This window comes from Apodemus sylvaticus, chromosome 16, assembly GCF_947179515.1.
Source record: "Apodemus sylvaticus chromosome 16, mApoSyl1.1, whole genome shotgun sequence".
Taxonomy (NCBI): Eukaryota; Metazoa; Chordata; class Mammalia; order Rodentia; family Muridae; genus Apodemus; species Apodemus sylvaticus.
The window spans coordinates 68,147,238-68,160,378 of NC_067487.1; the positions used below are offsets into that span (position 1 = coordinate 68,147,238).

Genomic DNA, 13,141 nt, shown 5'->3' on the forward strand with positions numbered 1-13,141 from the left:
GCATGTACTGACCTTTCCCAGCCGGGCACTAACCAGCAGGATTGCAGAACCAGCCTGCTCCCTACCCCACCCTCCTGAGGACTGTACTGTGAGTTTTATGTTTGTGGGCATGGGGTGTGGGGGACAGGATTGCATTCCACACCGACACTGTTTTTGCCTTGAAGACATTCTAGGCTCCAGAAGCACTCCCTTCATCTCAGGACACAGGAGGCAGCGGCCAGGAGCTCTGAGAATTACTTTGAGGCCACTCTGGGCTATGTAGTGGCACTCTTGTCTCTAAAGAAGCAGGCATGAGAATGCCACTTAGTGGCAGAGCACAGCCACGGGGCCTTAGGGTCACCCCCAACACTGCTGAGTCCACAATGCACTTTCCCTTTTGCTGGCTCTCCATGTCATTTTCTACAACAGGCAGGGAAGAGAGAACTATGTAGACATCCCCTGGGATGGGGGTGTATTGTTTTAATGTGTTTGTAGTACATTCATTAATCACAACAGCAAAGTCCTCGTTCCAGGAATGAGTGAGAACAAGGGTACCGTTCTTTTCCCGAGAAGTCAGAGCATCTTTCTGCTCTAGAAGTCAGGCTAGCAGGAATTCCATCAGCAAGTAGCCCAGCTTGTATCTCTCCAGGCCATTATGTAGTCTGAAGGAGAGAGGCCTATGGGCATGTAGCCTCACTCCATGCCAGGGTATCACAAAGAAAGAAGCCCAAACCCACCAGAAGTCCAGAGCTCACTGGAAGTCCAGAGAGCCCCACCTCCAAACCCTGAGAGTTCTCTGTAAATGCTTGGGCTGTTACAGGCCACATGCAGACCATGTGCAGTCTTTCAGGTGCTAGAACCTGAATTTTCCCTTCCATTTAAGTGTGCAATTTAGGAATAATAGCAGCTTTGAAGCCTTTGGGGGGGGGGGGGCAGCTAGAATTCTCTTCTCTTGCCAAGACTAAGTTTCTTTGAAGAGTTGAAGTTTTTGTTGACTGTGGTGACAGTGGCTTGTCCAGGTATAAAGACATACTGCGCCCTCAGGTTTCCACAGCTTGAATCTGTGGGCGGGATAATGGAGGTCCTTTGTGTTGGAAACCGACTTACCATCATCTTACTCCAAAACCTCACCAGACCCAAATCAGTTAAAAAAACCGTTGTCTTCTTGGGCTTCTCTCATTAACCACAAAATCACTAGTATTCTTCTTCTTTTTTTTTTTTCCTGAGTTTTCTTAATTTTTTCAAAATGTTGTCTGGTTTTGTCTCTAGAAGGCCAATACTGAACAAAAGATGATTAGAAACAGAAACAATTCAGAGAAGTAATTTTAGTAGACAGTGGTGATTTTTTTTTTTAAGAATCTGTCTTGCTAAGTGCATTGATTGAAAGGAAAGAAAGTAAGTTACCTGTTGGTAATGAGAGATGTGGTTTCCCTACAGAAGTGAAGTATTAATCATACTACATAATGCTCAGACTTATCTTCCCTTTGTATTTAGATCTTTCTCTGGAATTAAAGGACTCCAGCTCAAAGTTAACCTCCCTCCCAACGACAATTACTTCTTCTATGTGAGAGCCACCAACACCTCTGGGACGAGTGAGCAGAGTGAAGCTGCCCTCATCTCCACCAGAGGTAACTTTCTGCTTCGTGCAGAGCCAGGGGTCTGGGCATTTCTACTCCTCTTCTTCTGGCATTCAGAGGAGACACCTAACACAATGTCAGAGCGTTCCAGCCTGCTGCTCGGGAGAGGGCTTGTCATGATCCGGCATCAAGACGTTTCTTTTATTTCTATTCTTCATTGGTTCCCAAGCTTTGGTGAGCTTAACAGCCAATCAGGGTGCTTAAAACACTTATCCCCTGGCCTCACCCCAGAGGAATGGACTTATTTGCTTTGGGGATGGACTGAAACATGTGTGGGCTTAGAAATCTTCCCAGGTGCTTTGCGATTTACCCACAATGCACTATAATGTTTGGGTGTGGGAGGTCCATGATGATTTTCTCATTCTGTTATCCTTTGAACTCTGTGACGAGTTTCCGGCTTTGTTCTACGTCTCCTACTTTGTGCTAATTGATGTTTGTCGAATGAACAAACAAATGGATGGACAAGTCATTCAAATAAGTGCTAAAACAGTTAAGTGACATTTGGGGGAAAAATCCCCAGAAAATATTAACAAAAAACCATTCGACTGTTTTCGGTTATGAGGAATGATGAAATGGGAAGGTGGCAGTTACATTGCCTTACCCTAGACCCACAGATGACACAAAATGGAGGGGTCGAGGCACGTTAATTCACCATGCTGTTCCCTGTTTGAGATGTTGGTTAGTCTGAGGAAGAGATGGAAGGGCTGCCTGTCTGGAAGGGTTTCCCGCCATCTCAGAACGCTGCTTACATATTCCACCAATGGGGTCTCTACAGACTAGTCTAATTGTCCAATTTTAAACCATACTCAGATCTTAGGGCATCTTGTCCCAATAGGCATTCAGATTCAGTTCATCCAGGGTAGGTAGGGTCTGCCATTCCCAGGTGATGCGGATGCTGCCTAGAGCATACTTTGCCTAGCATAGAATCCACCTCTGTGGACACACTTACAGCAGCAGGTAGGCGTGACCAGTCCAGGCTGTCCACAAATGCTTGCTCATGAATGGCGTTTCAGTTGTGGATGGGGAGTACCGAGTCAGGATGTTTGACTTCAGGAGAATGGGAGTCTAGGGTTTGAAATGCATGGATTGACCTAGTGCTTGGCATTGTGGTGGTGTTGTCACCTTCTTTTCTTAACTGTCATAGGAACTAGATTCCTCTTATTGAGAGAAACAGCTCACCCAGCTCTCCAGATCTCCTCGGACGGGATGAACGGGATGGTGATCAGCTTCTCAGAGAGGAGACGGCTGACAGAGTAAGTAGAGGCAAGCACAGCTGGGCTGACGCTCAGCACTGGAGGATCAGTTTCCCCAGGGCCTTGTCAGCTGAGTGCATCCTCGGTGTAATGATGCAATCCATATAAATATGTGTGCAGCGTGCACTGTTCACCGTGTGATCTGGAGTGGCACACACTGCCCACACCTTGGAGCAAGTGTGAATATTGTTTTTGGGACCACAAGCACACACTGTTTGGGTTGAAACACTGGCTGCTTTGAGATACTATCTCTGGCTCAGTGAAAAACAGAAACGATTATTTCAGTAGCAGCCCAGATATCAGCTTGGAGAGGAGTGGACGGTTTATTGAGTTCTTACTCCTGGACACAGAAGCTTGCTCTCCAGAGGCTCCCACAGAAGGAGCAACATCAAAGACAACCACAAGCTTGGGGTGGGTGGGTCTCTGCCTGGCGATGTGCCTTCTCTGTCTCTGTCTCTGTCTCTGTCTTTCTCTATCTTTCTCTGTCCCCCAAATGGCCAAATGGGAGAAAGTATGGGCAAGGCTTTTGAAGCCAATGCTGCCAGGACACTGATGTGCTCAGGTGTAGGCTGTCAGCAGGCGCAGTTGCGACGCAGTCACTCCAGTCCCTGGGAACTTGCATACACTCTGGTCCAGTCTTGATGCTCGACTGCCACATTTAGGTGTTACTTGTTTCTGGAATTGGCCAGGGTCTTTCCTGGACCCCGGACCCTCTGATCTGTATCTATGAAGCTGTTTGCCCACCATTTAATAATGAATAATTGCTGAACTGAAACCCTGTCTTATGCCACCTTGAATTCCCAGAATCTAGCATGGGGATTGGAATACCGTAGATGCTAAAAATACATCCACTCATAGATTGCAAAAATAAGTTTAAGAAAATTGAAGAAGCGATCTGGTGGCGCTGGAGAGATGCTCAGTGCTTAAGAGAACCTGCTGCTCTTGGAGAAGACCTGAGTTAGGTTTCCAGCACCCAGGTTGGGCAGCTCACAACTGCCTGCAACTCCAGCTCCTAGGGAACGGATGCCCCTTCTGTCCTCTGCAGGCACCGCACTTGTGTTCAATCAGGCATATAACAACACATAACACATACTTTAAAAATAAATCTTAAAAAAAGAAATAAATGGGATTTCTAAAAAAACGAATGATAAAAAAGGAGACTGGAGTTGCAAGAGTTCATAGATGCTGTCTGATGGAAACTGACATGCATTTTATAGAACTTTGTTTATTATTAGTATGAAAATTAGCTCATAAATATCAGAAAGTCCAGCTTTGTCCCAGGGAGTGAGGGCGTGTCAGTGGGAACCTTTCTGAGATGAAGTTACTGGGTAAAGACATAGAGCAAGTGAAACACATTTCCTCGCATTAACCATTTTTCATCTACTCAAGGGTAGGGTGTGCTGACTGAATATTGATGCTGTGAAGTGTAAAAGTCCTCCTTGCTGGCTCAGCCATTTTCCAGCAAAACTGAGCAGCCCGTGCAAGCGAGCTCCATTGCCCGCGGTTGGAAGTGGGCTCATTTCACTGTGCTCGTCATCACAATAGCTACAGCCAGGCAGGAAGAGGCCTTGAACTCACCTTCCAGAGGCCTCTCCAGTCATAAAGGCTGAGGAGCACCGCCCCCAGAGCCGCTGGTCATGATGCTCCGTCCCATACTCTGAGACGATCTTGTCAGCTGTCATGGCATCTAAAAGCTGTGTCCCATGGGGTCTCTGTCACAAGGAAGGCCAGCACATACTGGAACTCAGTTCTAGAAGGTTTGAAAGCCTGAACTTGATTGTATACACCTGTAATCCCAGAATTCAGGAGGCTGAAGCAGGTGGATTACAGGTTTGAGATGAATCTGAGCTATATAGTGAGCCCATGAGTCAACATACAAACTGAAAAGTATGTTCCATTTTTATTTTTGCAGTTTTTGAAAGAAGAAAACTTTGTAAGCCATGTTATCCTATCTGCCTCTTACATTCCTTCTATTTCTCTGAGAGCAGAGGTTATAGTGTTTCTTTTCCTTCCTTCCCTCCTTCCTTCCTTCCTTTCTTTCCTTCCTTCTTCCCTCCTTCCTTTCCTTCCTTCCTTCCTTTCCTTCCTTCCTTCTTCCCTCCCTCCTTCCTTCCTTCCTTCTTTCCTTCCTTCCTTCCTTCCTTCCTTCCTTCATTCCTTTCTTCTTTCCTTCCTTTCCTTCCTTCCTTCCTTCTTTCCTTCCTTCACTCCTTCCTTCCTTTCCTTCCTTCCTTCTTCCCTCCTTCCTTTCCTTCCTTCCTTTCCTTCCTTCCTTCTTCCCTCCTTCCTTTCCTTCCTTCCTTTCCTTCCTTCCTTCTTCCCTCCTTCCTTTCCTTCCTTCCTTTCCTTCCTTCCTTCTTCCCTCCTTCCTTTCCTTCCTTCCTTTCCTTCCTTCCTTCTTCCCTCCTTCCTTTCCTTCCTTCCTTTCCTTCCTTCCTTCTTCCCTCCTTCTTTCCCTCCCTCCCTCCCTCCCTCCCTCCCTCCCTCCCTCCCTCCCTCCTTCCTTCCTTCCTTCCTTCCTTCCTTCCTTCCTTCCTTCCTTCCTTCCTTCCTGTCTTTATGTCATTTCCTGTTTCCCAGACCCCTTAAGAGATACAGCGCATCATATGTGCATGCTGTAAGGCAGTGGGCATATGTCAGACGGATGCTGGAGGTCAGTGAACCCTGGGGCAATCTGGCCAGGGTGAGGAGCATGAAGAACAGATGGTGTCTTTAACCAACTGGCAGAAGCATATGAAGATCGACCCCTGCCTAACAGGCGTATAAGGTTGATGTTTATGAGGTAAAGGCTGGTGATTCTGTGGTAAGCTTCATCTGGTCAACTCTGCTTGCAGGATCCCCTCAGTGCTGGGTGAGGAGCTGCCCGCCTGTGGCCAGCATTACTGGGAAACCACAGTCACAGAGAGCCCAGCCTATCGACTCGGCATCTGTGCCAGCTCAGCCGTGAGGGCTGGTGCCCTGGGACAAGGGGAGACCTCATGGTACATGCATTGCTCCGAGTCACAGAGGTAAGCTGGAGCCCTGCCTCTCCTAATTTAATCCGAAGATCAATTACTGCATCTAGGCAGGGACCTCTGAGGGACCTATTGGACAGCTTCCCATATCCATGCCCAAGTTCCAAACTAAGCAAGAGAGAACCATAAAGGGTAGGCAGATAAGGCATCACCCCGATTACCGCATGAACTAGATAAGAGGATGTCGTATATTCGATCTCATTACCACACAGACTTATCCACCCAGATTTAGCCATGGCATGTGCTCAGGAGAGGCAGAGAAAGGTGTATGTCCGCTCACCAGCCTCGACAAAGAGACCAGGAGAGGAATAATCAAGTGGGCCAATTTCCCTTCTCAACACATCCAAGAGAGAAATACCACAATGGGGCTCAGAGGGCTCCCTCTATAGAGAAGGAATTGCAGGAGTGTGAGAGAGAGGCGGCTCCCCAACATCTGCTTGTAACAGAAGCTGACACACTGCTGCATGCAGGCCAAACCTGATCCCATGCTTGCCTTTGTAAAGTTTTATTAGAAAACAGCCATGTTCATTTATTTACGTATTGTCTATGGGTACTTTTGCACTAACAATGGCAGATTGGACAGAGACTGAATAGCTGTCCCATGTCAAGGTATTTTGTCTCTCTATAGATAAGTTTGCCAAACCGTGGTCTCCATTACTCATATTGTTTGGTGGGTGAATATTCAAAGCCAGTGCCCAAGCGAACATGCTGTGATCTCAGCATGCTTAAAGGATGGTCTGATTTTTGTCCTGGATTTAGCTTTGGTTCTGCCCCCTATCCATTCCTCTCAGTGAATTGGTTTAGCCATGGAGCAATTCTTTATGCAACTATAGCCCAGGGCTGTGGCCCGGCCTGCTCCCTTTTGGGGTTGTAGGATCATGTAAAATCAGAGACAAGGAAGAACTTAAGCATTGTAACACGTCTCCCAAGTGGCAGACATCATTCAAATGCACAGCTTTAAACGGGAAGCCGTCCTTCAGTGCTCCCACGAGCTCTCAGCAGGCCCCCAGACCGGGATTCTCATGTCTTCAGCTGCACGATTCTCCCACTTGACAGTTTGATTCTCTGAGACGGTTCACGAGGCTGCCATCTCCAAGTGCAGCTTAAAGTCGCATTTCATCAAGTTAGTGCAATTATGATTAATTGATATTCAGTGCTGAGTTAAGCGTAAGGACTCAGGCCTGCCCAGAGTTTAAAATCATTTAAACCTAGAGTTTACAGTTGGCAAATTATGGAAGCCCAACATCGGCATTGATTTCATTTTAAAAATTCTTTGCAGGCAGATGGTTCATTGGCTGAATGGGTTTGCTATGCAAACCTGGCCATACTGAACTCCATCTCTGGAATCCACTGTAAAAGGAGAGAACCAATTGCCAAAGCTCTGCTCTGACCTCCAGTGTGAACGCTGGTACACATCACAAGAACCACAAATTCCTAGAACTTTGTAGAAAACAGAATTGTGACAAGTCCTCCCTATAGCTCTGGTCATTTGTTCTTTCTGGCCCAGTGAGACAAATATACACAGCACAGCTGTGTGGTGACAGCACAGAGGCGAGCCCCAGGCACCTTTATTTCACACTGATGGCACCACAACAGGCACCTGTGGCCTTTAGAATTCTGGAGAGTGGTACCTCATGTCTGCCTGCGGTTCTCAGTTTGCTAGTGCAGCGACTTTAAACCAGCTTCATGACTTTTGAATGAACCTAAGCATGAAGATGGTCTTGGGAGACACCAGGAGTTCCATTCTTGGTCCTTCCTGACTTTGCAGCACTGGTTCAAGGCCATTCACATCCTTTCCAGTCAGGCTGTGGCTAGGCTGCCCCCTCCTGCCACACCTAGAGAGTGTTTGTAACATTATTTTATCACATTCCCTCCTTTCTCCTAAAAGCAATCCACAAATAGTGGATTCAGAACTTGGGGTGGAGGGGCAGTCGCAGGACCCAGTGAAGAAGGGAAACCACAAAGCAGTGACCAGGCTAGGAACAGAGGAGCCCAGAGAGAAGTTGTCCTCAGTGTAGAAACCAGGGATCCAGCTCCACCCGAATTAGCTTTAGTTCAGGGTGATGGGAGCCCCAGGGCAGGCAGATTGAGGGTGATAGCCAAAGTCAGACTTCTGGATGATTCTTGTTTGAACAGAGACAAGCTGTTCCAAATAGGAACAGCCAAAAACTGGTCACGAGGTTGGGGTGGGGTCATGCCCAAGCTAAACTAAAGAAAACCAACTCCAGCAGAGCAGAGCTTGGTTTCAGCTCATGGCTTCTTTCCTGGTTTCTTGGCCCATGTGACCTTTAGCCATGGTGGTGAGAAAGCACAACAGAGGAAGGCGGTTGGCCTCATCAAGGCTGGAGAGCAAAAGGAAAGAGGGAGGAACCCTGGTCTCACTACCCACTTCAAAGAGATTCTTCCTTAGAGGCCTAACTGCCTCCCATGAAGCCCTCCTTCCTAAGGAGTCCACCATCTCCTGTAGCACAGGCTGGTGACCAGGGCCATAGCACGGGGGCCTGAGGGAGTGGTGGCCTGTGATAACCAAGTGAATTCCACTTAAGAGTTCCATGAGGAGTGGGGTGCTAGGAAGGAAATGGCAGAAGCAGAGATGTATTCCAGGTTCTGTGGGACTAATGGAGTTAAGATTTTAAGGAACATCTTTTCCTCTTGACTCCACAATGGGGATTGTCTTGGGACGGACTGGCGATTGGCCTTTGGGGGATAGGGACGTTTCAAGCCGTAGGTGAAGGGCATCAGCTCATTGGGTCATTCCAAAACCCATAGACCAGTGGCACTCAGCCTGTGGATCATGGCCCCTTTGGGGAGTCAAACAACCCTTTCATAGGGGTCACATCAGAAAACACAGATATTTACAATAAGATTCGTAACAGTAGTAAAATTATAGTTATGAAGTAGCAATGAAAACAATTTTGTGATTCAGGGGGAAGTGTCATCATAACATGAGGAACTGTATTAAAGGGTCATGGCATTAGGAAGGTCGAGAACCACTGCTCTAGACCTGTGTTGTACAATAGTATCTTCTACAATAATAGAAAAATGGTGTCTTTACAGCTTTTCTTGAACTGTAGCTGGTAAGGCTGAAAGTCTGAATTTTATACATCATTAAATGTTCATTTTAACTTAAGTGGCTATATGTAGTTAGTGGCTATTGTCCCTACTTAGGACTATTCAAACAAGAGTCACCCAGAATCCCAAGTCTTAGCCTGTGTGCCCCTGGAACTGCTTGCTGTGCCTGGGGTTTCTGCTACCTCGAATACATTGTCCTAATCCATAGTCAGTGCTCCACGTCCTCTCCATCCTGACCTATTGTCAGTGCTCCATGTCCTCCCCAAACTGAACAATAGTCAGTGCTCCATGTCCTCTCCATCCCAACCTATGGTCAGTGCTCCATGTCCTCTCCATCCCAACCTATGGTCAGTGCTCCATGTCTTCTCCAGCCCAACCTATGGCCAGTGCTCCATGTTCTCTCCAGACTGACCTATAGTGAGTGCTCCACGTTCTCTCCATCTCAACCTATGGTCAGTGCTCCATGTCTTCTCCATCCCAACCTGTGGTCAGTGCTCCACATCTTCTCCATCCCAACCTATGGTCAGTGCTTTATGTTTTCTCCATCCCAACCTATGGTCAGTGCTCCATGTCCTCTCCAGCCTGACCTATGGTCAGTGCTCCATGTCCTCTCCATCCCAACCTAGGGTCAGTGCTTCATGTCCTCTCCAGTCTGACCTATGGTCAGTGCTCCACGTCCTCTCCATCCTGACCTATGGTCAGTGCTCCACGTCCTCTCCATCCTGACCTATGGTCAGTACTCCATGTCCTCTCCAGCCTGACCTATGGTCAGTGCTCCATGTCCTCTCCAGTCTGACCTATGGTCAGTGCTCCATGTCCTCTCCAGTCTGACCTATGGTCAGTGCTCCATGTCCTCTCCATCCTGACCTATGGTCAGTGCTCCATGTCCTCTCCATCCTGACCTATGGTCAGTGCTCCACGTCCTCTCCATCCTGACCTATGGTCAGTGCTCCATGTCCTCTCCAGTCTGACCTATGGTCAGTACTCCATGTCCTCTCCAGCCTGACCTATGGTCAGTGCTCCATGTCCTCTCCAGCCTGACCTATGGTCAGTGCTCCATGTCCTCTCCAGTCTGACCTATGGTTAGTGCTCCATGTCCTCTCCATCCTGACCTATGGTCAGTGCTCCATGTCCTCTCCAGTCTGACCTATGATCAGTGCTCCATGTCCTCTCCATCCTGACCTATGGTCAGTGCTCCATGTCCTCTCCAGTCTGACCAATGGTCAGTGCTCCACGTCCTCTCCATCCTGACCTATGGTCAGTGCTCCATGTCCTCTCCATCCCGACCTATGGTCAGTGCTCCATGTCCTCTCCATCCCGACCTATGGTCAGTGCTCCATGTCCTCTCCAGCCTGACCTATGGTCAGTGCTCCATGTCCTCTCCATCCTGACCTATGATCAGTGCTCCATGTCCTCTCCATCCTGACCTATGGTCAGTGCTCCATGTCTTCTCCAGCCTGACCTATGGTCAGTACTCCATGTCCTCTCCATCCTGACCTATGGTCAGTACACCATGTCCTCTCCAGTCTGGCCTATGGTCAGTGCTCCACGTCCTCTCCATCCTGACCTATGGTCAGTGCTCCATGTCCTCTCCAGCCCGACCTATGGTCAGTGCTCCATGTCCTCTCCATCCCGACCTATGGTCAGTGCTCCATGTCCTCTCCAGCCTGACCTATGGTCAGTGCTCCATGTCCTCTCCAGCCTGACCTATGGTCAGTGCTCCATGTCCTCTCCAGCCTGACCTATGGTCAGTGCTCCATGTCCTCTCCAGCCTGACCTATGGTCAGTGCTCCATGTCCTCTCCAGCCCGACCTATTGTCAGTGCTCCATGTCCTCTCCATCCTGACCTATGGTCAGTGCTCCATGTCCTCTCCATCCTGACCTATGGTCAGTGCTCCACGTCCTCTCCATCCCGACCTATGGTCAGTGCTCCACGTCCTCTCCAGCCCACCAAGCAGACAGGGATTACTCTCTCCCACATCCATGCCTATTCTGCTGCCTTGTTCTGTTCCTGCTGCTCTCTCTGTTGAGCTGTCTCCTTCCTCTTCCCGCCCACTCCTGTCCTGCCCATTCCTGATGGCCTCGTGTGAGCTTGTCTGCCCCCACATCCCTGGAGGGCCCAGATAGGACCGAGGGACGCAGTCATGCGCATGTATCACATGTGAATGTATTTGTATTGGACAGAGACCCTGAAGGCAACCCAATCGAGCTGTAAGGCTGCTGAAAACTTAGAGATAAAATGGAAAAGTTGGTCTGGGCAAGGGGGGCTTATTCAAAGCTTGGAGTTAGCAAAAACTAATGGCATTGTTCTTGAACTTCATAAAGGCCCTTATGTAAGCTACCTATAAATCTTTAAAACTGTAAAATTAATACGTTGCATGGAAGGCAAGCCCACAGTACTGTTTAAATACATGGCAGCCTCAAAGGAGTTTTATTCAAAAGAATGACACACCATGAATGCGGCAGTTAAAACATGTGGGCAGCCGGGAAAGAATTAGAATGTGGAGAAAAATCACAAGGGAGGCACACGCTGGTTATTCTGGGACTGCCCCCTGAGATGGAAGGAGAGCTATTAAAGCTCACCTCTGCGGGCATGGGCCTCACGCCTTAGCATCTAGAAGGACTCCGGCAAAAGCACTTAGGACAACATTAGTACAACTCATTACCGTGAACTGACCTGACGAAGTGAGACCTTGATTCTTTCCTAGTGATTTTTTTCTTATGAAATCCTAAGGATTTCCAATGATTTTAAAAACTGAATTTTCTATTCTGTTTCATTTCAGATATACATTTTTCTACAGTGGCATTGTGAGCGAGGTGCATGCCACCGAGCGCCCAGCCAGAGTGGGCATTCTGCTGGACTACACCACCCAGAGGCTTCTATTTATAAATGCCCAGAGTGGACAGCTGCTCTTCATCGTGAGGCACAGGTTCAGTGAGGGCGTGCATCCTGCCTTTGCCCTGGAGAAGCCTGGGAAATGTACTCTGCATCTGGGCTTAGAGCCCCCGGATTCTGTTAGGCACAAGTGATCCCGGGTAGTCAGACTTTATCAGAATGGGAGTGAGAGCTGGGATGCAGAGCTGTCATTTGTCTCTCAGGCAGTGTGCACTACTCAGAGAGTCTCCCACACCTGCACTGACGATAGCTCCGGGTGCTGCAGTCAGCATGTGAGTAAAGCCAGGGACCCCGTGCCTTGTGGAGCAGTGTGTCAGTGGAGGGGTGAACACAGCCACCACCCTTGGTTCACAGTTGGAGTGTTTCCTAAATTCAAAGGATTTGCACTTGACCTGGAAACCAAACCCAGAGAAAAGGACTTATGTCTGCTCTACATGTCAAGCAAATTTCCCAGTAGCTAGGTCAGAGGGGGAAGGAGGGTTGTGTCCCTGGCATGTCTCCTCTTACAAAGGGACATTGACTTCTTCCACAGGAAAATGTCACCTTATTTCACTAGATGATAATGAACCCTAGTTATTAAAGAAAATGTTTTAGCTGATCTAAATTTACAAAGAATTCTTTTATTATCACATATGCTATAGAATGTAAGCCTCACTTCTCTGGAAATTTGAATGTAGAAAAGCACTAGATTTCTCATTTTGTTAAATAAATGGCTAGCATCTTATAAAATAAAATCTATTGTGTGAAGTTATTGCACATAACTCATCAGCCCAGCCTCTCTGGCCCAGGATACAGTGGAGAGAAAATGCCTTCACGTTCTGGGGGCAGTGCGACCATCAACGCTCATTAGACGGGTTCGCACACAAGCCCCAGTCCATACACCTGTACAGCTGTCCATAAAGTCAAACACTGGGAGCTGGGCACTTCTTTTATGAAAAATATGCTTATTTATGTTTTAGGTATTGTACTGAAAGTTCTCAAAAATCTTCCTAAAGTGTGTATGTAAGTTTGATGAATTTAGAAGGCATGCTGATTGGTCTTCTTTCAGTGATAGGAGCATCTTAATCATATTTAAGATTTTCTGAGCCGGGCGGTGGTGGCGCACACCTTTAATCCCAGCACTTGGGAGGCAGAGGCAGGCAGATTTCTGAGTTTGAGGCCATTCTGGTCTACAGAGTGAGTTCCAGGACAGTCAGGGCTACACAGAGAAACCCTGTCTCGAAAAACAAAAAACAAAACAAAAAAATTTTCTGTTAGTATTCTCTCCTCCCTCCCTCCCTCCCTCCATCC

At 47.9% G+C, this 13,141-nt stretch overlaps 1 protein-coding gene across 1 annotated transcript in view; it reads left to right on the top strand.

The window, feature by feature from the left end:
* The window catches only part of Cmya5 (cardiomyopathy associated 5), a 107,637-nt gene extending 95,289 nt beyond the window's left edge, over positions 1–12,348 (top strand). The window contains exons 12-15 of the mRNA XM_052159650.1: positions 1,474–1,607; positions 2,761–2,869; positions 5,704–5,877; positions 11,739–12,348. Coding sequence (XP_052015610.1) covers positions 1,474–1,607; positions 2,761–2,869; positions 5,704–5,877; positions 11,739–11,985 — 664 coding nt within the window. The 3' untranslated portion in view covers positions 11,986–12,348. The remainder of the gene's footprint in view (positions 1–1,473; positions 1,608–2,760; positions 2,870–5,703; positions 5,878–11,738) is intronic.
* The last annotated feature ends 793 nt before the right edge of the window (positions 12,349–13,141 follow it).